Source organism: Emydura macquarii, unplaced genomic scaffold (assembly GCF_026122565.2).
Source record: "Emydura macquarii macquarii isolate MOO-44397 ecotype Brisbane River unplaced genomic scaffold, CSIRO-AGI_Emac_v2 contig_1551, whole genome shotgun sequence".
NCBI classification, from domain to species: Eukaryota; Metazoa; Chordata; order Testudines; family Chelidae; genus Emydura; species Emydura macquarii.
The window spans coordinates 19,643,576-19,669,754 of NW_027131688.1; the positions used below are offsets into that span (position 1 = coordinate 19,643,576).

At 39.8% G+C, this 26,179-nt stretch overlaps 1 protein-coding gene across 6 annotated transcripts in view; it reads right to left on the bottom strand.

Annotated features, from left to right (window-relative positions):
• The window catches only part of KLC1 (kinesin light chain 1), a 78,060-nt gene extending 53,451 nt beyond the window's left edge, over nucleotides 1–24,609 (bottom strand). For all 6 annotated transcript variants that reach the window (XM_067554993.1, XM_067554991.1, XM_067554992.1 and 3 more), the window contains exons 1-2: nucleotides 24,274–24,609; nucleotides 4,309–4,570 (exon numbers count right to left, since the gene is read on the bottom strand). In XM_067554993.1, coding sequence (XP_067411094.1) covers nucleotides 4,309–4,569 — 261 coding nt within the window. In that variant the 5' untranslated portion in view covers nucleotide 4,570; nucleotides 24,274–24,609. The remainder of the gene's footprint in view (nucleotides 1–4,308; nucleotides 4,571–24,273) is intronic.
• Between the last annotated feature and the right edge of the window lie 1,570 nt (nucleotides 24,610–26,179).

Below are 26,179 nucleotides of genomic sequence, written 5' to 3' on the forward strand. Positions count from 1 at the left end.
GGCAATAAAGAAGCGAATGGATCAAGCATAAACTCCACCTCATTTTCTTGCGAACATTCTCGACCCCAGATATAAAGATAGACACCTAACTTCTGAAGAAGATGCTGCTGCCATGGTATGGGCATCTCAAAATCACTCCTCAATTATGCCAGTCATAATAAATTTGAGGGCTGGAGCGGAACCATTTAAACAGTACATGTTTATTGATGATGTTTTGAACAAAGTCACTCCCCTGAATTGGTGGAAATCATCAGTCAGGCACCTTGAAACAGAGTTCCTTCAATTGCTAAGCCAACTTTTTACAGCAGTAGCTTCCTCTGCAGGCACAGAGAGAATATTTTCATCGTTTGGTATTATTCACTCAAAGCTAAGAAATCAACTGGGAGCTGAAAAAGCAGGAAAACTCGTATTTCTGTTTCAGTCTATGAATAAAAATGACAGTTGGAGTGGGGAAGATGAGAGCTAGTTGTAGAAGTTTTAAGGACATCATGCGTTTAGTGTTGTGATGACTTGGTCTGTTGGAGTTAATAAAATTTTAAAAATTAAAAAAATAAAGAGTCTAAGGACAGCCATCAGCCAGCAACTCAGAAGACTGCTGCAACTCAAATGTGAAACATTTATGTAACATTTAAGATTTAGTTTAATAAAATATAAGTGCTATTGTGTTTGTGTGTGTGATTTAGTTCTTACCATTCCTAATATACTGCTGCTGCAACTGCAGCTTGACACAGAATGAGTATTATGTACTATTTCCTAAATTAATAAAAATTAAATTATCTAAAAAATTACACGAAGTATACCCTCCTAGATGTTGTAAAATGCTGTACTGAGTTGTAAATTAACATGTTCTAGTGATCAGATTCGCACCATTGTTTAAGAAATATGTGAAGTATCACTGGGAAACTTGATTTAAATCAATGATTTTCTTGGTGATTTAAATTGCCTTGATTTAAATCAATCCACCCTGATATCTGGCCACTTTCATAACTTCAATTTGGTACTTGATTTTTCTCTACTTCTGCCATCTTTGCTATCTGCTCACCTAGACTAATCTGAAGAAATTCTTACCCCTATTCTGTGACTGCTTTTATTGATGTAACATACAATATCTTATAGAGGTTCGCAACCTTGACTGCTGTTTACAGTAATGTACTTTGATAACTCACCGCACTTTAAGTGGTGTAGGCTGTTTTCTGTCTTGTCAGAAAAGGTGTGTGGCCCCTTTAAGGGCTACACAGCCACAGAATTACTTGTTATGGCAGCTTCATACCAGGTCAGCATGGGAACGCTGAATCATCCCCACCAGCTGACCAGAAAAGAAAGGGGACAATTTATGTCCACGCGATGCAAAACCCTCTTTTACCTGAACTAGGTGGAGCAGCACCCACCCTGCCACCCTTGGAAGTAGTTAAAATACCATGTTTCGTCATGATCCACTGTGGGCATTATGCTAGTCGCTCCTTTCTTGGGAGGCTGGGAAGGAATTTTTCCCTCTCACTGCCAGATTGGCCAACGTGAGGTGGGTTTCTTTTAAGTCTTCCCCACAGTGAATCTGGGGCTTAGTTGGAACAAAAAAAGTGAAACTCAGATTGGGCTATGATGTCGCAACTCATTATAAGTAAGCTTGGGGTGGATGTCCAGTGCAGGTACTCCATAAGGCGGGGATAAGGTGATCAGATAAAATGGATTGATTAAGGATTTAAAAGAGGTATTATTTAAAGAAGCAGAAATGGGAGAATGGGGGATAGAGGTTTCATAACTCCCATGACAGGAATGGCAGGGAATCAATCCCTCCCCTCCTTTATAGCCCCCTTAACTCTCATTCAAAGTGGGTGATGGTGAGGTCCCAGGAGTAGGTTCACTGGGAACCAGGATGTGTGAAGAGGGAATGCTGACAGCAGCCCCCACATATATGTAAATGATTAGGGAATTCTGCAATGCAGTTTTTTCAGCCAGATATTCCCAGACATTTAGGAATAAAGTTGCAGCCTAATTAAATCACATCCAGTATCCTGTTTCGTGTGACTTTTGTCCAGCTATATCGGAAGAACTTAACACACATGCAAAAACCTATGTAAATGCAACAGTAAGATTGCAAACCAGAATGTGAAATGCAAATGTTAAATCCTAATTGATGATGTTATCCAGCCTCCATGAAAAATTCATTCTGCAAAATGCAAGCTTCCATTTTAATATACATGTTAAGTTTCTAGCCCTTATGGATCCAAAAATATCTTCCAAATGGGACCCTAAACAGAGCTGTAGTTGAGTAACTATTTCAAACTGTCAGAGGGTAGATTTATGAACTGCCCCATTCATCTCAATAAGGTATTAATTCTCCCAGCCTAATAATGCTTCAAGGGGAAATAATTATAGTACTCGAATAATCTAGGTGTGCAATTGCACATCTAATTTGCACATTCAATTATGTACAACTGTTCACACAAAACAAGTCAATGAGCATACACACACCCAACACAAAGGAAAAAGAGCAGTAACTCTAGAAGCCTCCTGCACTGGTTTTTCATCATTAATGCCGCTAAATGCAAAAGTAACTTTACTAACTACTATGTATGGACCATATTTCACCCTCATTGTTTGTGCAAATATCCCACTGATAGCAGTGTGAAACCTGCTATGGGTCAAGGGCAGTTTATGGCATTCAATTTGTAAACCTGGCTCACATATAATTAAAGATGTCAACTGGCTATACACAGAAAAGGAGTTTGCCACCCTGATTTATGTTCTCACTTTCCTTGATTTCATAAAAGGTTTCTCTTAAAGTTCTCTCGAAGTTAGCTTTCAGCATCTCAGAACCTGAATAGATTCATGTTAACTAAAATTTCAGTTTTTCCAGAAGATAGTATCGTTCTTTAAAGAGTATCTTTAGGGTAAAGGTATTCATATATTGAATGCATTTTCAGAAAAAAAAACTATCAATTTTAGGCTCATATTTAGTATTTACACATACCAGTCCATCTACATACAAGATCAAATTTTTAGCAGGCCTTTCCGAACTTATTTGTATTTTACGTGTGCAAAAATTGCTAAGTAATTAGCTCATCTGCACATGCAAAATTCCAATTATAGTTGAGAAAGGTAGGCAGAAATGTTGCCCAGTGCATTTCACAATGCCTATAGGTATCAGTTTTATAACATACTACAATGAATTGAGAAAGTTTACAAAAGACATCAATTCATTGTAGCATGTTATAACTCTCTAGAGAAAGTTTGGTGGAGGTGGAACAGTGAAAGAAGAATTAGATTACTTCTTTAGCAAAATGAGTATTATCTTCAGAGAAAAAATGTCTATGTCACATAAATATAAATGAATTTACTTATACACATACAAACACAAAACACTTCCCTATCTCACAGGGGTGTACTGTTATCCTCATTTTACATATTGCGAATTGAAGCAGAGGGGCATTTTGAAAAGAAACATTTTGAAAAGAGTTTGAAGCCACACACACACAAATCAGTTTTATAGCTTCAGCCTACCTTCACCAAAATAACATTTTCTGCAACCAAGCCACTTCGCAGGAGTCAGTAGAGGAATTCTCTCTTTTAAACAAGGAATATTCTTCGAATTCAGTACTCAATTCTTAGCCATCCCTCAAAACTATATTTTTAAATTTTACTAAAACATTGGGTGAACATTAGAGACCCTTATGCCCTAGTACCAAGTACAGAAAAAGATAATCCTAGGTTCAAGGGACAGAAAGGATGGTTTTACAATTGCAGCCCTGGATTGGGACTAAGAAATTCTATTCCCAGTTCTGTATGACTTTAGGCAAGTTTGTTAATTTCTCTGTGCCTCTGTTTCCCATATGTAAAGTGAGGATAACATTTTCCTAACTCTCCAGAGCTGTTATGAGGATCATTAACATCTGTGGGGTGCTCAGATGCTACATGAAAAGTGCCGCAAAAGCCCATATATATACAAAATAAAAATTCTTGTTTCACTGAGGTCAATCAAAGAACAACATCTTTGTGTTTACTTCAATGGGATCAGGATTTAAGGCTCAATGCATAATTAGCTGCATAATGCACTAAAACCACCACTGTCAGTCACTCTATAAAATTATATAAACCTCTTTCCCTATAAGATATAATCAGGTTTAAAAACAACTTATGAACACAAACTGACACTGCTAATTTTTAGTAAGTTCTGCGTAAGTCAAAGAATTGATCTCCAAGTGTTCAGTTCTACACCTCTAACTAAAAGCACAGTCCCAAAAGATACATTTGCTTTTATATCCTAACTGCAGTCACAGCTTGAAATCGTTTTTCCCGCTCCAATTTTACCTGTGCTTCACTAAGTCCAAGTTCCAACATTTCCAGTGACTTTCGAATCATGTTTGATTTTTCTTCCACCAGATTAGTTTCATCATCTTTCTTCAAACATTTCAGTGTCTCAAGTAAGCTCTGTAAAATGGAATTGTGTTCATTCTTCAGTGCCTCTAGTCCCTGAATCACTTGCTTAGTCTTAGAAATTATTTCATCTTGGGTAAGCTTCTCCAACCTCTCTTCCTTTAGATATACCATTGTGGACATGTTGTCATACATTCTGTAATGAAAAAGTACAACAGTGAACACAAAAATAAAATAATCAACAAAGTCAATCAACTGAATATTAATGTTTTAATTTTAATAATGCCCACATACATGTGCATTTTTAAATTTAAGTGAGGCATGAATTGATGTTTATTCAGAATACATCTGTGTGTCTGTGTACTGTATATAGCACACTGCACACACTATTTCTAAATGTTGTCACTGAATATCAAAAGTTCAACGTTTTATCTCTGTGCCAAGTTTACATTAAGATACTTTTGTAAGCAAAAGAACAGAAAATCAAAATTATATCAAAACACGGTAGAAGATTTCCAGCTAGTGCCCAACAACAGGGCAGATTCTGTGCTCACTCTTTTAAATCACCTTTGTCTCTCATATGGGTTCTGGGTTGCTGCAGAGACCAGAAGTGGTCCCTGGCATCAGTTAGAGCAGCTACAGGGGCTGCTCTATTTTACAACCACCTCTTCATTCACAGTTGTCCATGTACTGGAGTCCATAATCCCTGTGGTGTTAAACACAACTCCTCCCACCCCCACTGTTTCCTCTATGCTGGGGCTAATAAAGAGAGGCAGTATGGGGCCACATCTGTCAGCTCTACGTTGGAAGATTCTCCCTGGCCCACTGTGGCTCCTTTTCAATGGCATATAGAAGCTGGGATGGGGGGGCCAGAAACAGCCACAACATATTTCCACATACATACAATCATTGAAACACAGGAAATTGCATTTGTCCATGGAGGTGACTGACCGACCACTAGAATTTTTTCTTGTTACTAAGAGAGGAGAGGAAAGGAGGAAGAACACCTTGCCTCCCAGCAGCCAGAACAGTACACTGCCTTTACATCATAAAACAAAAGCAGGACTCTAAGATTAGCCTAATTTTATTATTCTAGTTTTAGTCAAAGCAATATTAATTTCAAGCTACATATGGATTTGAAACTGTTGGCACATCTAATTGTTAAATGTAATTGTTTTTAAATGTCCTATTTAAAAAAGACCTAACAGTTTCTGTACTATGTAAGAAAGGGCTTAAATATTACAATGCTTGAAGATGACTATAATCACCTCTTCATTTTGTTATGTTACTGGCTCATGAAACACAATTATTTGAGGGAATTCAGGAGTTCACTGTTTAAAGGAATTAAGAGGAACAATTACAAGCAATATTTTACACTACATGAGGATAAGAAAGATGAAAATTAAAAAGCAAAAGGGATTCATATGTCAAATCTTCAGTTAATAAAATGAGAAGCAAAAGCATGATGTGGAATTAGAAACAGAAGACATAGAATATCCTTTCACTTTTAAGGGTCAGATCCTCAGCAAAATGTCCCGTATATCAATTCACTCTAAATTAATGTAACTGTAGAACAGACAAATTGTTCCTCTGCAGCTAGCAAGGTGACATTTGTATGTTTAGTACACCCTGCTACACTGACATAGTAGAAGCTAGGAGGGGAAGAATACCAAGCAATATCATCATTCCACTTCAGCAAACCCCCACTAATAGTTAAGAAATCCTCAAGATGACAGCTTAAATCAAACAACCATACTCCACTACAGCAAAGGATTTTACACAAGTTACACATACTGCTCAAAACTAAAATTCTCAAAATATACTGAACAAGACTTTCAAAACTGAATGACTTTGGATACCTAACTTGAGGTATTTTAAGAGGGGCCTATAATTCCAGAATGCTGAGCACATGCCTTCTGAACATTAGGCAAGTTTAAGATGTCTCAAGTTGAGCACTCAAAGCCATCAGTCACTTTTGAAAATCTTGACCATTATGTTTCAATAACTGTATTTTATACTAAAATTCATATATTTGGCAGTGTAGCAAATAAGCTTATCAATCACTGATTAACCAAATATTGTAATAAGATGTGTTATTTTGTGAAACAAGTGAACTTTCTTTTGTTGTCTGAGAAACCTTAGCTAACAGCCTCATAATATCATGTTTTTTAAAACCCAACACATTCAGATATTTCATATACATGTCAAAATTATGTTAAACTCTTAAATCTTGTTTGGCTTTTTAAAAATAAAGTGAATACTAATTTAACATAAGCAAGACTTGTAAAGAGATGCATCAGAAAGAAAAGACAGGAAAAAGTATATGGGATGTTTCGATTTAGCTAAATTTTCAAACAATGAAAGCCCCTCAAAGCTGCAAGGAGCAAATACTGTACTGTAACCTCATATGAGTTGTGTTTTTAGCATCAACGGTTACAATAAAACGAGTACCTGATTTTTCTTTTTGCCCACTCCCATAGTTTGACATGCTCCCTTTCTCCCTAAAATTATTTCCCTACTGAATGCAAAAACCTTTAACCCTTCTTGCAATAAGGAAATGAAGGTAAGTAGCAGAAGATATCTGGCCATTATAGATTTTCATTTCACATTAGAGAAGCCTTGAAATGCCTGATTTTAAAGATTGTGTTTTTCAGATATTTGGGATATTGCTGAAATTTTCAAAAGCAAACTGCATGCAAAAGTGTCCCCATATTCTGCAGAAAAAGGGTGGCAAGTCTGGTGTGCCATAACAGAAACAGACAGTGACAGGCAACTGACAGAATAGAATGTTTTTGCTGATCTGTACATTTTAACCACTGAAGCAAAAGTTAATTGGATTCCAGATAATAAAGAGAGACAGCTGAACAGTCATTTGTTGGTACAAAATGGTACCACATAATATGAAAATATAACAAATTTGTTATAAAGTGAGTGACACTGCAAATGGTCCATCTCCTGGAGTGGAAAAAATAAATGAACTATTTTGTATAGAGTATGTCATTTAACTGGGGTTTCTCCTATGGGGGACAATTTGTATGCTCAATTAAATAGCAAAATGCAAAATGGATGTTATGACTTGTTACTATGGGGAACAGGGTTGTCAGAGAATGAAGAAACTGGCACACATTTCTGAGAGAATACATTAAAGTTGTAATTAGGAGAGGTGAATCCAGCAGCAGCTGCATCTGGTCCAACAGAGCAGCTTGTAAGTTGACCTACACAAAACAGGAATCCTCAAGAGACCAGGAATGGATGTTTAGAATTAAGTTTTAAATTCAGTGCAGACAGAAACATATTTAAAGCAGCAGTCACGACTTACAGACCAGACTCTGATTATCCTAAAAACATATTCTTAACTATGTATTTACTTCAATCCTGGGTGTTTAAAAGGGAGGCAATCAGATTTTAAAACCGAACACTAACAGATGTAATCCAGATTCTTAGATCAATGGTCTGTGTGAATTACCAACCCAAGGAGCTGAAATGAGGAATTTTTGAAGGCAACACGACAAATCCACAATCTGGAGACACAAAGCAGCAGGGTGGAGGCATTCAGAATCTCCTAAATTGGGAATGCAAACATTCAGAATTCTAATGTCTCTCTATCACCTGAAAAAGAACAGAACCAGTCTTTATGGATCTGTATAAGAGAATGGCTGCTTAAATAATATTTGAGTAAAATATTTGGGTGTATAATAACCTTGAAACTACAGTGAAGACAGACAAGTCCTGTCAAAATTAGCCAAGACAATTCAACTTGAAAAACAAGTGCTTGAGAAAATGATTTAGAAAACAAAGGACAAGGGAGATATATTTGATAACATATGGAATTATGGATTATACCGATGAGACCCAGAATTAATTAATATTACTATATTTTCTGGAAGGTTCTGCTATAAAATTAAGGTTTCATCTTTAAATATGCATATTATCTGTCTCTCTGTGTGCGAGACAGAGAGAAAGAGAGAGAGAGTGTTATGGTCGTTCTGTTCTTTGGGTGTGTTTGAGGTTTAGTTGGTAAATGGGCTGTGACGATTGTGTAGGAAAGGCAAGTATTATATGCAATGCTATTCCCCCCAGAAAAGAAGTGCCATTTTCATGGAGCAATATGGCAAATTTCACTGGGTAATATTATATCTGAAGCACATTTTAGTCACCAGTTTCAATGCTTTATAAATAGGTGCTAGAAAAGTCAAACTGCTGTTTTTCCAGTGTGAAGTTTTCTTACACAGAGAAGAGAAAACAACATTTGAAGGCAACCTGCTTCTACAATCTTATGTGGTCATTTTTTTGTGCATGAAGAGGTAAATAAACTGGGAAGTTATTGTACATACAATCTGCATTGTTTGAGCTATCAAATAATTACTGTATTAGACTCTGGATAATTATAACACTTTAATTTTGAACAGCTAAGCTTGACAATATATTTATGCAGATTTGGGGCTATCCTAATTCACCATTGAGGAGGTAGCAAGTTAATTTTGGTCTGAATATTTTCTCTCTCACTAGTTAAAAAGATTATGTTTAAAAGTTAATAAGGGGGAGGGGGAAACACAACTATGAAGTTAAATATGAAATTTCCCTACATCATAGACAAACATACTGACAATAAATAATGTGTCCATATCACAAAACAGGTAAAAGAAATGAGATTGTGAAGTTTCTACTGATAATTCTATGTCTATAATACAATCATCCAAAAATATACTAATTAAATATTTGCTTGACCTTCAGATTAACTGAATTAGTCTGCTACTGCTATGGTAGCCCTGGTTTGTTGTATTTTTGTTCTCAGAAGCGCAGTAGCTGGATCTAATGAAACAGCTGCCTAACACTGCAGTTTGGGAAGGCTTCAACCCTACAATGGTGAAAAAGAATGATTCCCCCCCACCCTCCCAATCAGCAAGTGAAACTGCTACTCACAAGTGCAATTAAGAGATTTAGGAATTGAGGTGGGGTAGTCTACTGTACTTGTAGAAGTGTGCCGATATTTGAAATACAGTCTAGTGAACAAAACTAAGTCCAGTCTACGTTGTGCTAGAAGACTGCAAAAACTATTGATTATTCATAATGCAAAACTTCTGAATGCCATTCTACAGTAATTGTATAGCCCCACATCAGACCCTTACAGAAAGTGCCAAATGACCTTGATACATTGGCTATAAATAAATTAGAGTAATAGGCAGTGATTTGAACAAGGGTAGTGCAATGTCTGCACAAGACATAAAAGATACTGAATCTTTTATGAGGTACATAAATATTTACTAACATTCTAAACAGCTGTCTCGAAGAATAACTCCTCTGGATGCTGAGACAAGAAGTATTATCATCTATTAGCTCAAACACTAGGTTTCAGAGATATTACAGTGCACAATTAATCACATCACAATGTAATTTTGATTGCCTGCATTTAAGGGGGAAAAACATGCATTCTGAACTGCATTAATCTTTGTCCAAGATTCCAATTTGTGCTTTAAATCTGAAACGTACATATATTAAACAGACTGAAATAACAAATGTTAGTTTAGCCCCTAAACATGAAAACTACTATTTTAAGGTGACTTGCAAAGCGCACACACAAAAAATGTTTTTATCCTGTTTTTTTAAAAACTACATAAAAAGTTACCCTCATTAGACCATCTTTAAGAAAAAGACAGTTCATGTATAATTTCACACACTACCCCCCACAAATTGTAATATACTTCACAGATTCTCAGTAAAAGAACTTTTTCCTTAAGACTGAAATGCAGCTATCAAAATGAATCTTTGCCTTGTACAGCAACTACCATTCATTAAGCAACAAATTCTGTTTTGTTCACTAAGAAAACTTCCATGGCAGTTTTGTAGGATTTGGTACATGGGCCCTACTTGCAGAAGAGACAAACCATTTTAAAAAGTTCTAGATTTTGAAAGTCAAAACGTTGGGCACCTCACCTCCACTTTAGGCATTTAACAAAACCCCATGCTTTATGTTTATAACTCTGAAAAGACTTTGTAAAATTAGAGATTTAAATTAATTTAAACTGGATAATTTTTCATATATTTAATGCTTTGGAATTTCTCACATTCTAGTATATTCTGAAAAAATATCCCAAGTGTTTTGTCAAGTCAGATCATCAGTGAACCTTTTTCTGAATAGTTTATCTACTGCATGTATATTTGATCATTAGAAAATAAGGCCTGACAGAATTAACACTGAAATCATGATGGTTGTAAGGTTTAGTCAAGTTGTATGTTTTGAGGTAACCACCTACAAGCACTGTGGGCAATATACTTTAACTAACTAACACACACACACACACACACACACACACAGATTTTTGCATGTTCAAGAATCTAAAACTTATCAGTGCATAAGTTCAAATTTTGTAAAAATGATTTGTCAAACAACAGCAGTTACATACAAGCTGGTTTCTTTCAATTTTTCCTTAGTTTGTTACAAATAAATAGTGTCCTAGATCTCACCTGCACTTGTTTTATTTTGTATCCACTATGACAGTAATTACAGTGTCACTAATTCTCACCAGTGGAAGTACTTAGTCTCATACTTAAGTTCAAAAACACTGTTCATTAAGTTGTGGAATTTTCTTCTATACAGGTTTTAATACTGTGCTCATGACCATGGTATCCAAGTGCTTAATCAATATCACATTCCAATAAACCTTCAAATGTTTAAGTGCATTGACTGGTATGCTTTAAAACATATCTAGTATAAAGCAGTTTTACCAGGATAGCTTTGTAGAGATCATGGGCTTCCTAAGACTTGAAACACAAAAACACTATCAAAAGAGACAAGAGGTAAGGTAATTAAAGGTAAGTTTTCTTAGGAAACTAATAGACAAAGCACCACTTTAATGAATTGCTCTGCAAATACACAAGCTTACAGTGAAGGTGTTAAGTCAGAAATGGCTAGATTTCCTAAAACTAATTGAAAAGGTATGATGAAAATTTTCTATGCAAGGATCAGCAATTTAAAAAAAAGTTTTGAGGTCTCAAATACAAGACAGATATTCTGGTTTGGATACCGTGTCATATCGGTTAGTCAGAAGCGACTCTCGCTCTTATAGGATAATGTCTAATTAGGAATTTTTGTCTAGCATCTTAATTAATACTTCTCTTTTCTCTAACAGGCAATTTCTAGTAGCATACATACTGTTTTTATACATTGCATCATGTGGGTGTCATTTTAAAATCTTATCTCTTCGTCTCTAATGTAACCTTCCTTTAAAATTAAAATGTAATTTCATATCATGATGATTTTTGTATGCAGGCTTATACTCCATATGCCCTTCCATTTTAGAGGAAAGTCTTCAGCAGCCATTCGTGACCACACCTATTACACACATATTCAACTACCCATTTTCTAGCCTCCCTTCATATATTAATATCCCTTCAAAAGCATTTTAGCTGAACTGTTATTTTAGAGGTCCCAATTTATACAAGATAAAGGGTCCATGTCCATATAAAGCTAACCACATACATGTCAGAACATCCTGAATTGCACTAGAAACAGATGGAAAGCCAGTGTAATTAATGGAGGAGAGGTGTAAGATGCTCTCAATGACCCACTCCTGTAAATGGATGAGTTACTGCATTCTGCACTACCTGAGGTTTCCAAGTAGGATCAATCATTTGATCTCCTTCTGAGTTAACATGTGAAGCGTGCTTTGGTGCAGTACTGGTAATATCAAACTAGATCTTGCAGCACATTCATAAACTGTGATGAGCTGGCTAATGAAAGGATTGAAACATTTACCAGACACCTACTCACCTGAGGACTTAAACTACTAGCCAGACGCTGATACAAAAGATGAGGGTGTACCAAGTGGATTGCCAGCAAAGTTTAAGGCAAGAGGTGAAAAGCCCATTTACCTCTCCCTAAAACACAACCAGCTGCTTGAAAAGGAGAGGGTATTTCCCCATCCCCCAGCTTTGGACTCATCTCTTTTTTATCAGCCTCTTGATTGTAAGTGTCTGAATTAGAAACCCTAACTGTCCCCCTGTGGCTTCTGGAATGGATCTCATCCTTTAAGTTCTGCCTCTTTATACTATCAGAAATACAGAACGACAAGGAAGGAAAAGAACAGTTCCTAACCCTACATAACTGTGGTTCTTCAAGATGTTGAGACACATGTAGATAGTAGAATTCATGTTTACATGTATGCAAAATTGGAGTTTTGTGTCTAGCAGTCTCCATCGGGCTGCACATGCGCTCTGTGCCTCCTCATGATCCTGTGTGAGGTCCTAAAGCATGGAGCAGCTGCAACCCTCCATCAATTCAAAGCCTGTGTTAGCTGAGGACTCCAAAAGCAGGGATGGAGAGTGGGTTGTGTGATTCAAGCTGACAACATCTTGAAGAAACAGAGTTACTACAGAGTAAATACTCTGCAAGTACGCATCAGTAATGATAGCACTCTAAGTGACTAGCAAGTAATATCTCCTCAGGATGACGGGAATGAGGAGTCTCAGCTGCATTAAGTCAAATGATGACTGAAGAACTGCTCTTGCAAACTTGTTATTGGACCTTGTAGCTTTCTAAAGCATAATGCTTGACAGAGATCAAGTGGGTTACTTCAGGTCACTGATTTGCAGTTTACTGATATTGGCACACTCCTGAAGCTGGTGGAAGATGTCACTTGAGCTCTGGTGGAGAGAGCCTTAAAGTTTGGTGGGAGGGTTACACAAGCTAACTGGGAACAGTGAGATACACTGCATCATCCATTTGGATATTCTCTGCGAGGAAATGGCCTGATTTTCAGAATACCCAGCTATAGCCACAAAAATAAATGGGGAGACAGTCTGAACGGTTTGTAAGGTAATACAGTAAAGTCCTGGACATATCTCATGTGTGCAACTTTTTTCCTCCCCCAGTGCAGAGTGTGGTTTCAGAAAGATAGGTAGATCAAATTATGAGACCACACTGGGGATGAATTTTGGGTGAGGTATGATCACCAACTTATCCCTATAAAATGCTGTATAGGGAGGTTCAGTCATAACCATCTGAAGTCCACTCACTCTTCTGGCTGAAGTGACAGCCACTAGGAATATCATTTTCAGAATGAGTAGTGTAAGGCACATTCCAAAGAGGTTCAAAAGGAAGGCTCTAGGAGCCTTAGGGAGGGCTATATTGAGGTCCTGTACAAAAGCAGGTTCTCTGACTGTTGGGTAAGTATGTCAGAATTCTTTGAGGAACTTCAATAATATTGAGCAAGAAAAGGAAGAGCATGATTGTTCAGGTGGCTGACAAACTGAAATTGCTGAGAGGTAGACCTTAACAGAACTGAATGAAAGGCCAGATAGTTTGAAGTGCAACAAATAACTGAGGATCTTCGGTGTTGAAGCCTGAATCAGGTCCAGACCATGTTGGGCTACCCATATAAAAAACCATTTCCATTTAGATGAAAAAGTCAATGTTTTCCTGTGCTGTATCAGGATTTTCTTGACCTGTATGGAGCAGTCTCTCTCTGTGATATGCAATCAGTCAACAGACACGCAGCACAGTGACTTGAGTTCTGGATGGGGTTTCTGGCAATGGTGTATTCAAAGCATGTTGAGCAATCCAAGAGCCAGATCAGCAGCTGATTGGTCAATTGTGGCAGGCCTATTAGCAAAAACTGCCTCGGCTAGCACAGAGCTATGAGAATGGTTGTGGCTTTGTTTCTTCTGAGTTTGGAAATCAGCCTGGAGACCAGGGTGAAAAGGTATACAGAAGGCTTCAGAACCACTTCAGAAAGAAGGCATCCAGTAATGACTCTGGGTTTATATGCCCTCTGGAACAAGAGTTCTGGTACTTAGTGTTGATGGTGGTGAACAAGTCTATAACAGGGGTTCCTCAACAGTGGTTTATGAGCTCTATAATGGACCTCCGCAGTGCCTACTCAGTAACAGACTGTCTGCTCAGGAAGTCCACTAGGTTGCAGCTGACTCCCAGGAGGGAAGAGTCACTGGGGGAATCCCATGCTATGATAGTTCTTAGGGTGCCCAGGACTGAAAGTCATCTTATTACCTCCTGCCTCCAGTGAGAGGTAGACTTGCTTGTGCTTAACTGGGTGTTAGGTCCCTGACACATCCAGTTGATTAGCCACCCTAACAATCTCCTCTAGACTATGCCAGCCCATATTTTGTCTTGTAGGTTAACAATAGGTGCACCCCAGTGCCAGGGCCCCTTTGAAGCATTCCACTGAAGTGTTCAGCCCTTTATCTGAACACTCACAGGTATGCTGTCCCCAAGAAAATAGCATATACAGCAGTTTGAATGATTAAACTCAGGATCAGCCCTCATTATGTAATACCACAGCACTGAGATATATTTACAATCATTAGTTTATCATTAAAGATCAAGATTTAAGAGACAGTAAGGATAACAGAGAGGGTTACACACAAAACAAAATCAATACACACTTTCTAGAGACTACACTTAAAATTTCTGTCCAGAGCAGTCTTCTCTCATCCAAAAGCCTTTTTAAAGTGTTTCTAACTAAGGCTGGTTGTGAACCACTTTTCATTAATGTAAACATGCTGTCCATTTACTCCCTAGGTACAGGATAACAAAGTGCTTTCCCTGTCCCCCAATTATAGTCCATTAAATCTTTGAAATGTATCTCCTGGATAAGGCTGTTCTTCTCTTCCTGTTAAATCTCACAATCCTTCATCTGCATTTAGCTCAGACTGGTGATTGTGATTGGGACCATATTCAATTTACATTTCAACAGATAGATGGATAAACATCTCTGGTCTGACAAGAAACCAGTTTTTCACCTCTGCTGGGAATCAACACCTTGATACAAAACTATAAGAACATATTTCAGTATATACACACACAAAACTCCTTACATAGTAGCAGTACATACATTAGACAATGATATTAATGACCAGCATGACCCTGACTTTCATTTAAGATCTCACATGATATTCTTTGGTGAACCAAAATGTACACACCAGGATAAAGATATTCTTTTAACACCCCTGCCAGTTGGCATTGAAGGATTTATGGGTCACAGTAGCATCATGTACAGAACTTGAGAGCTTCCAGATAGAGGGGAGATGAGCATGCTCCTCCTTGTCTGTCTATACAGTGAATCACAGACATGTTGTCTTTCAGGAGCTACACTGTGGAGTTTTGAAGACTAGATAGAAAGGCCTTACAGGCTGGCCTAATGACTTTGAGCTCTGGGAGACTGATGGGGTCACACCATGTCTTCTAAGGAAGAGGTCTCTTGCATTTGTAAATGGACCAGGAATAATCTCCAAACTGTCCTTAATGCATCTGTGATTAAAGTCCTGGTCAGGGAGGAAGCAGACTACAGTACTCCACTGCACACATTTGTGGATTCCTTTCACCATCTCAGTTTTGCAAGGACATGGGGTAGAACCATAACCTTGTTTGGTTGGTTTTCACTGGGGAAATAGACCAAGCTGAGACAGAGTTGGAGCAGTTGTAGTTCAAGTCTGGCAAGCGACATCACACCGGGGCACACTAACATGGCCTACTAAATAAACTCAGACATACTGTACTGTCTTAGCTGGGTTTGATAATATCCTGAAAAACAGCAATTGCATTGGTAGGAACCTGTCTTCAGGAAGGTACATTCTTGCCAACCTGGTGTCAAACCAGGCTCCTATGAACTTATTTGTCTGTCATGGGATAAAAGAGGCAAGTGTTACCAACCTGCATGTGAAGCAGTGTATCTATTGTTCAGTCTCCTCAGTTCTAGCATACAACAAAGACCCCTTTCTTCTTTCGGATAAGGAAATATTAGAAGTAGAAGCCTCCTCCCCTATATTCCTGTGGTACCTCTTCTATGGCTCCTAGACAAAGCAGTGAGGCCACTTCCATTTCTCTCATGAGAAGGGTCCCTTGAAGAGGGACAGAGATGAGGGGTGAGTAGGAACAGGGTATGGAGTGGAAATGTGTAAGATAGTCTTGGACAATGATGTTTAATGCCCATTTGTCAGCTGTGATGGCTGCCCAGTCCCAGTAAAATGTGGAAAGGCAGTTTCTGAAGGTGGGGGCAGGCTCCGGATTGGCTGCAGCGTAACTCTTGATACTCCTGTCAAATCTGATGCCGAGTTGACCAAGGAGACAGAAGACAGGCATCACCGGGAATATCTAAGCCTCTCTGTTGGTACTCTGGCTGTTGAACCCGGGAGTAGGATGGGGTCCTCTTCTAGGGCTGGTACTTGTAAGGTTTCCTATAAGGAGATGATGTGTAGATTCCCACAGACTACAGTATGGTCTTTGAGTCCTGGAGGGAATGAAGCACTTCATGTGTTTTCTAGCTGAACAGCTCCATTCCTTCAAAGTGCAGGTCCTCTATAGAGGCCTGTACCTCCTGCAGTGTGCTCAATGCCTGGAGCCATCAGGACCACCTCATTGTGATGGCCACAGCCACTGACTTTGAATCTGCATCAGATGCATCCATGGACATCTGTACTGATGCTGTGACAACAATCTGGTCCTCCATAATGATTTCCTTCAATTCACCCTCCCTCCCCCTTCTCCTGCAGATTCTAGATACGGAAGAGTCACGCCCCTCCTAAGTGAGGAAATTGTATTTTGTAAACAGGACCTGGCAGTTTGCCAGAGTTGCACTGTGTCTGATGAATATGCCTTGCATCCAAAAAAATTCAAGTTTCTTTGGATATTTGTTCTTAGAAGTGCCTTTAGTGGACTTAAATTTTTCTTGCACTGCTGAAACAATCAGGGGTCCCTGGATATGGATGGGCACTTATCTCTCTTCTCTACTCCTTTAGAAATTGCACTGGTGGGAACCTGTCTTCAGGAAGGTACACACTTGCTAACCTGGAGTCAATCCAGTCTCCTATGAATTCTATCATTTGTGATAGGATAAAAGAGGTAAGTGTTACCATCCTAAAACGTGAGGTGGTATATGTATTGTCCAGTCTCTTCAATTCTACCATAAGACAAGACCCCTTTTTTCTTTGAGATAAGGAAATACTGGGAGTAGAAGTGTCTGAGATTTGTCGCAGTCCTTTGGCTCATTCTAGGATCCCCTTGTTATCAAGGAGGGCAACTCTGGCAAGCACACTAATGCTCAGAATATTAAAAAATTGATATTTTTCTTGTAGAAATAAAATCTCAACATCCAAGGTCTCCACAATATGGGACAGGAGGTCCTACAAAACTTTCAAGTCATCAATCACCAATGTGGGGGCTGGTATCACTGCCTCATCTGGCAATAAGGACAACTCCTTTGGTGGAGGTAGAGGTTAATGTAATCCCTCTATTTTCCCTGCTCGTGGGAACCCATGTCTGCTTCTGGTGAGGGCTGCCTGGCTAGCAATGCTACTGGAGAATAGGATCTCCTCCTCTTTCTTGAAGCACAGGAGGGTGATTCGCTCTTGGACACATGGGATGTCAGTTCCCAATAGGGCCATTATGGCCAAGGTTGCATGCCACATTGGTATTGGCTTGGTTGGGACTGGCCAGCCCAGTGCCAAACTCTAAATGACAGCTTTCTGGTACTCTCCTTATGGTCACTCTCTAAAGGCAGAAGAGGGATCCTTGCTTGACACCCGTAAGGAGCCATTTCAATGATGGTAAGGACTATAACTCCATGGGTACTGGTTACCTCTTTGGCACGATGAATGCTTCAAAAGGTGATATAGATTCCTCCTTGTATCTTGGACTCTTGCTGGGTTCCTTTATAAACATGGGGGTTGGCACCTGGTCCCCCATTACCTGTGCCGCTCCAGTTCTGACTGAGGACTTACAGACTCTGTCCTGGAGAAATGATGTTTCACATCCTCCTTTTGGAACTTTCTTTCAAGTTCCATGATTTAATGTCGCCTTTCTGTGGGTACAGATACTCTTTTACTCATTGGAGAGCCAGCACTGAGGTGGCCGGTGTAGCCTTTGGGGCCACTGATGCCAAAGTTTCAGTGCATAAGTTTCTGGTGCTGAGGATTTCACCAACATTGAGGTGATCAACATCAGTCGCTGGTGCCAGCTCTGCCTTTTTTCCACTACTCAAACCCAGGGTGTGATGTGTGCTCAACAGAGTGCTTGCCTGGTTTTCCAGACTTGCTCTGGAAATTACCATATTTGGGTTCAAAGAGACCCACACAGACTGCTCTAACAGATGCAGTTTGAGCTTTGATTTTGCAGGTCCGGGAGGAAGAGGACCTATCTGGGATGTAGCTCTTCCCTAGGCAGAAGAGGCATTGGCTATATTCATCCTTGACAGGAATCAGACAGTCACAGTAGGGGCAGAGTTTAATCGCTGCAGATTTGGAGTCTGCCTTGAGAGGTGGTTGCTGGAATGAATTTCCTCACCCTGCTGTACAGGGAAGTGTATGGGAGGAGGGGGTCACAAATCTTTTTTTTTCTTATTTTTGTTTTTTTGTTTAAACATTCAATAAAAGTGTGAAGATTTGTTCCACAAAGTTGAAAAATACAGTTTTACTCTAAAGAGAATAGTGGCTTGGACATTCACTGAGTTCTATCTCACTGTCACAAAGAGTCAGAGAAAACTGTGGGAGGGTCATTGCCCCTCAGACCTTTATGCCCTCACACAGAAACATATGGAGGCACAGGGCACATGCACAGCCCTGATGGGCACTACCATTCAAAAGACTCTGATCTCGCATGCATGCAACTCTACAGTGGAATCCACACATGCATACTTGGGGAAAAAAGCATGGCTGTCCTTCAATTGTTTAACAGAGAATAAAATTAATTTAAAAAAATATGACCACTGTATTGGACAGCTTAATGCTTCATACAGTGTGTGTATTAATGAACCAATGATGACAGTTTTAAAAGTCCTAAAAACAGTTCTAAGCAGAATAAGTTAAATGTTCTCATATATGTAGGAAACCAACAATTAAGTGATTTCATAGCAGTAAGCTGTATTTACATTTGCTCTGTTGTATTACACTATTTAAATAAAACAGCTTGTCACAAGAATTAATAAAGACAAGTTGGGATATTTTATTGCACTCCATCTTATATCTTGGTCTCAGCTTAACATTTTATAACCATAGAGCTACACACCTCATACGTAATATAGAACTATTAGTTATAAACTAGGTTAGAAGGAAAGTTCTTTTGATCAAAAGTTTTAAGACAATCACAGCTGTTCTGCTCACAACTGATCTTCAGTGGCAGATCTAATAGAATCTTTAAGATTAAAAACTACAAGCATCTTGCACTTCTTGCCAATATTGAAATGTCACCTGATATCTTGAGTCTCACAGTAAACTGGTACATTCATGTTCTCTGTGTGGTGGACAGTAAACTGAGTGAGTATATCATAAGATGTAATTACAGTTGATAAGAACAACAAAACCCACCAACCAGAATCAATTTACAACAGAGGTCCTTTTTTAAACAGATTTTTTTAATCTTGTGAGTTTCATAACCTTATGTTTTGAGGTATGGATAGGGTTTTGGTAGAAATACATTTGGCAGAGAATAGTGCAGGCAATCTTTATATAATTTTGTAATATATCCATGTGTTTTTTCAGCTTTATTTCCTCTTTTTCATGAATGTGTACTGGTATCCTGAGGTCTGATTAACTGACATTCAAATTAAACATCCTTTCTTGTCATGTTTGAGGGTTGCAATGCTAACCTTTTCAAGCAGTTTTGTGGGATGCATGTTATAAGGTTGTATGTACGCTTAGATATGATCTGGCTCACTGCTAGCATATAATCCCTCCATTTGTGTAGCATGGCAGTTATAACCAACCTGCCCAGTTAAATTCTTTGCTACTGGTACTTAGAAATGAGGTATTATCTTTTATGGACTAACTTCTGTTAGTGAGAGAGACAAGCTTTTGAGTTTACACAGAGCTATTTAGTTTAATCTAATGTGAATGCACCCAGACCTGAAAAAGAGCTGTTTAAGCTCAAAAGCTTGTCTGTCTCGTCAACAGAAGCTGGTCCAATAAAAGAGTATTGGAGTTGCATCTTTTCTGTAGAGGTTTGCCTGTCCTCAGAACTGCACATCTAAGGAATGTCAACAGAGGCACGTCAGCTGATTTAAGCCAACACAGAAATACAAAAGTTCATCCACATCTTTCTAGTCAATCACATACTATTTGTGGACCACTGTTGAGTTACTTATTATGAATGGAGAAGTAGTCAACTGTACAACCCTAACAACTGCTTAAGAAAGATTAATATGTCACCAATATACTTTTACTTGAAAAGTCTGGTAGTACCTTAAATAAATCACCTGAATTTGAGTTTGACTTTGAGGAATTGATTTATATCTTGTGGGAGGCTTTACGCTGCAAGAGGAAGACTGTTGTAAAGGTGAAGAATCTGTGTTTGTGTGTGGTTTGTGTAATAAGGCTTGTGATGAGAGATTGGTGTGCATATTAATTATCTCTTAAGTCTTGGTTTTACTAAAAAAAATTTAATTTATGTTGAAAGGAAATACTTGTGTGACCTTTACTTTTTTGTGAGAATTTCCCAAAATGCAGGAAATAATAATGTTATTTATCTTGACCAATAAAAGAAAAGGGGCTCTCTAAGTGCAAGAGTATCACTTTAGCTTGGATCAAGAGTCTAGCGTACAACTAGGTACTGTCACTACAATAAAAAAGGAGGCTCTTATTTCCACTTGATCTACAAAAGATGTCATACCCAAGATTACCTTGACAGAGAGAGAGATTACGAAGGTAAAACTGTTTAAATAGCTTTGACTTATTTTTTCCCCTGTCATCTGCTACCATATTCAGTTTAACATAAAAGCTAGAAATAGACTATGCCTAGTTATGCATTTGCATGACATTGTTTCCATTTTTCTCTTTTAACGTTGTTCTTGTAGATACCTGTAAACCAAATGCAATTTTTAGAGAGATACGGGAGCTATGTACTCTGAAGATTGGGTTTATCTGTAAACTTAAACAGCAAAAACATTTTCTAATCTGAACTGTATTTTTCTGCCTTGGAAGCTGAGCAGAGAGACAAAGATGAAAGAGTAGCTGCACAAATCCATATGTCTCAAGGGAACCACAGCCTGCAAAGAAAAAAGCTCGAGACTAAATTTGAAGATACAATGAAATCTTCCAGAGGCACCCAGGCAAACAAGAGACCCCAAAACACATGGAAACATAGAAGGGATATACATGCAGATTTTGTGACAGCCTCACGGAAAACTCCTCATGAGCACAGCACATATCAATTGCTCCTGTATTTTAAAAGTGCCTGTATAGTGTTATTAAAGAAGTTTATCAGATCCTGTCCTGGGTTCTTCCTCTTAAATATTCAGATGCTTCATTTGAAGTTGCAAACAATTATTCTTATGCCAATAACCTAGATTTATTTTTCTTCATTTGTCTATACTACCAAGCCATTTAACCTCTCATTGTGCCTTGATAAATGGCAAATGTGGATATTTAAGCATTATAGTGCTAACAAGACAATTTTAAATATACAATTAACATTCTTTTTTTTCTTGATTTTAAATGTTCCTTTTATTAAAAGGAACAGGAGATAATTAACAAAACAGTGTTGTTAGAGTTCCATATTAATGGGATTGTCCATTCCCATTATCATCTTCTCAGAAATAGAAAGGGTGCCAAACTTTTTAACTGCAACGTGATGCAGAAATGATACTGCATTCTTGTGTGACTTTGAGGAATTGACTATTGTAATTCTCTGCTCCTCCCCATATAGGTCTGCAGTATCTGCAGAATTCTGACTATTATGGTCAGAGTACTTAGTCTAATACTTCTCCAAATTTGCAATCGTTTTACAGCAATTTCCTGTTAAGCAATGCGTTGACTATAAAATTGTTCTGATGACTAAAAAAACATTAAGGCCTTGTGCTCAGTTTCAACTAATGGATCTGCTTGCTCTCTATTGTCTTTGAATGCTGAACTTGTTACTCAATGCTATCATTAGTCCTATGGCTATGTTATCTTCAGTCACGTTGTATACAGCTATGGAATTCATAATCAATTAAAATTATTTGCCAAATAAGATTTTCAAACCAAAGCTAAACTCAAAATTTTAGCCAACTTTTTAAAATCGTTTGTATCTTGAAAGATTTTTAAAACATGCCCTTTTGTGCTAATTTGGATGCATGTTTCCTATGCAAGCTGTGTCCACGAACAAAAATAAATGAGACATTCTCCAAACTAAATGCCATCCCATGCCTGGTCCTACTGTCATTGCAAGTACAGGTTAAAATAATATTTTAAGTATCTTTGCTTTCTAGTAATATCTTCCATATTTAAAAATGAAAGTGTAAATTATACTATCTAGGACGTTTACTTACTTTTTTATTTCTCCCTTTCGATAATAAAAAAACAAATTTCACATTTGTTTCTAGTCAGTTTTGCTTTCTAGTTCTCCTATACTAGCACATTGCTGTTATGTTCAGTTTTCAAACATTTACAGGGAAAAGTTTAAAATCAAAAGAAAAAACTGAAATAGAAATATCTTATGTGCTTTTATAATATTTTTTTAAAATTCACTGTGGACTTTATCTATATGGCACAATCCTTTAAATCATCAAGAGATAATCCAAGATACCTAGAACAAAGGATACTACAGAAATGCAAGGCACTTTTACATTTATGTTTTGAGAATTTATTAAATTGAATATGCAGATTCACATATTAGACACCTAATATGTTATCTGGGGGGAAAAAGTCACAAATCCATAAATAGACAATTACTTTTGGGGGAGAAGTTTTGAACCAGAAAAATAACTTGAGTTATGAAACTACAAAACCTGGTATGTGTTATTGTTATTTTGCTCATATTGAGTATAGTTTATTGAATAGTTGTTTTATGGGTTTGTTTTTAAATCTGGTAACTATGCTTAGCTGCTGGGGCCAAGACCTCATACACAGAGTTCTTTCTAAAGCTTGAAAATACATATGTTTATAATGGTGACACAACCTATACCATGGCTGGTAGCCCTGTAATTTATAAAGCCAGCCACCATACACGAAAACGACATGAGGGCTGTCTCAGCTCTTCTTTCACTATTTCAGAACTAGCAACCAACCAACGATCTATCCACCCTGCAAATAAAGACATTACAAGAAAGAGGTGGGGAAGGGAATAGCTCCTCTTTGTCCCACAACTCTGTCCAGGGTTTCCTCCATGGGCATAGTCAGGCCCAAACTGCAGCACTAGGGGAAGACAGGAAAGAGCAAGAAATGAAGAGGAACAAAGCAAAGCTGATCGCAATCCTAGCAAACAGTATCCTTCCCTCTCAGCATCTCCTCAGCAGAGTCACCAGTACAGTCACTGCCAGAGCATGTTACGATTAACTGGGAATTGGATTGACAGACACACACTGAAGAGGCTAGCGGTCATCATGAGCTGCAAAGGGACCAGAAGGCCAACAGGACCTGCCCAGCCTTTTGTTCCGTTTGTGTCATTGGGAGAAGTGAAGGGAGGTGAGATTAAATGCTCATAGAAAATAGCAAAACACAAGCTAACCCCGCCTCCTGTCAACCGCCTCTTGCTCCCTCCCTGCGCACCCCACCCACTCCAGCCGCTACCCCACCCAATACCCCACAGCCCTCCCATACCCCAGCCTATACTCTATCACCCTCCCGAGCCGCCCGAGCCCCACAGCCTCAGGGCTCAGCCCCAGACGCCCATAGGGCTCAGCCGCAGACGCCCATAGGGCTCAGCCGCAGACGCCTCCCCTACCCCTCTCCAACAACCCCCGCCCCCATTCTATACACCATCCCTGCCCCATCATTCTCCCGAGCCACCCCAGCCCGACAGGCACAGGGCTCGGTCCCCGACAGGCACAGGGCTCGGCCCTCCCACATACACGACCCGCGCTCCATACCCCTTCCCCATACACCACCCCGTACCCCATCACCCTCCCGAGCCTCCCCAGCCCCCGACAGGCTCAGGACTCGGTCACAGCCGGCCTCCCCTCCTCGTTCACTCACCGCTCGGGTGCTGCAGGCGGGGGCGATGTGCGCAGGGCTTGGCGAGGCGGCCGAGGCCGCTCACCCCAGGGAAGGGACCGGAGGGGATGTCAGAAGGGGGCGGGCCGGTACCACCAACCCCTGCGGCCTCCCCGTCCGCCGGCCCGGCCGGCTGCCCTGGGCGCTGCTGTAACTGCCGGCACAGAGCCGCCGCCCCCCCCTTCTCCCGGGAGCGGCACTGACAGTTGCCGGTGATAAGAACCGCCACCGCCTCGCGCCCCCTTCCCGGCTCGCACAGGGCAGGGCAGGGCAGCCCAGCCAGACAGCCTGTGCGGCTCGCTCCGCCCCCAACGAAAATGGCGGCCCCTCACATCCCACAATGCTTCGCGACCAAACCCCTTACGTCACCCCTGTGGTGGCCGGGGGCGGGGGGAAGAACAGGACTAGGGCCTGCGCGGGGCGCGTGGGTACCGCCCGACACGGCCGAGCGCGAGCCCCGAGGGGGGTAGGCAATCGGCTCCGCCCACGGCCGCAGGGCCCTTCATCCCTCCCATTGCAGTGTGGGGTAGCAACAGGACGGGCAGTCGCTGCAGGGCGCCCGCCCGACTAGTAGCGCTGTCCAGGACCTAGCACGGACCCCTCTGCTGGGCATACGGGGGAAAGATTCCCCCAAGGGCAGAACCCCTAGTCCCCCAGTTTGCAGGGGAAAACCTCTCCGGGAGGGGCAGCATCAGGCAGACCCAGACCCATGCTGGGGTGGAAGGGGAGATAACTACATATATGCTTTACTTGCTACATTTCTCTAAGTGTAGACAATGAAAAAAAATCAGTTCTACTACTTTTAATTCATTTCACTTTCACTGTCCTAGTAAGTGCTCCAGTGTTGGAGGATTGGGCCAAAAATATGATGAGGTTCAACAAGGGTAAGTGCAGAGTCCTGCACTTAAGACAGAAGAGTCCCATGCACTGCTACAGGTTGGGGACTCTGCAGAAAAGTGGATAAGAAGCTGGATATGAGTCAACAGTGTGCCCTTATTACCAAGAAAGCTAATGGCATATTGGGCTGCATTAGGAGCATTGCCAGCAGATCGAGGAAAGTGATTATCCCCTCTATTTGGCACTGTTGAGTCCACAATTGGAGTATTGTGTCCAGTTTGGGGGCCCCCCCACACACACACTACAGAAAGGATGTAGACAAATTGGAGAGAGTCCAGAGGAGGGCAATAAAATAATTAGGGGATTGGAGGACATGAATTATGAAGAGAGGCTGAAGGAACTAGGCTTGTTTAGTCTGCAGAAGAGAAGAATGAGGGGGTTCCAGGGTGAATGGAACAAGGCTGTTCTCAGTGGTGGTAGATGACAGAACTAGGAGCAATGGTCTCAAATTGCAGTAGGGGAAGTCTAGGTTGGTTATTAGAAAAATGTTTTTCACTAGGAAGATGGTGAAGCACTGGAATGGGTTAACCAGGGAGGTGGTGGAATCTCCATCCTTAAAGGTTTTGAAGGTGCAGCTTGATGAAGCCCTGGCTGGGATGATTTAGTTGGGGTTGGTCCTACTTTGAGCAGGGAGTTGGATTAAATGACCTCCTGAGGTCCCTTCCAACCCTAATCTTTTATGATTCTATGATTGGATTTCAAACACTGCACAGGAATCTTGGTCTAAGAACTATTTTCAATCAGATACATAATCTTTTAAAAAGAGTTTTGGAATCTTTTTTCTGTTCTATGGTTTTATAACTTGTTTTTAAAAAAAAAGTCATAGATGCTGAAACTAAGGGTGCTGGGGATGTAGCCCCCATTCCCCCCCCGGCTTGAAGTGGTTTCCATTATATACAGGGCCATCATAGTGGCTGCATGATCTCTAGATTATTCTTGAGCATGGTATTTTTGGAGATTTTTCTAATCCATCATGAAAGAAATGTTCATA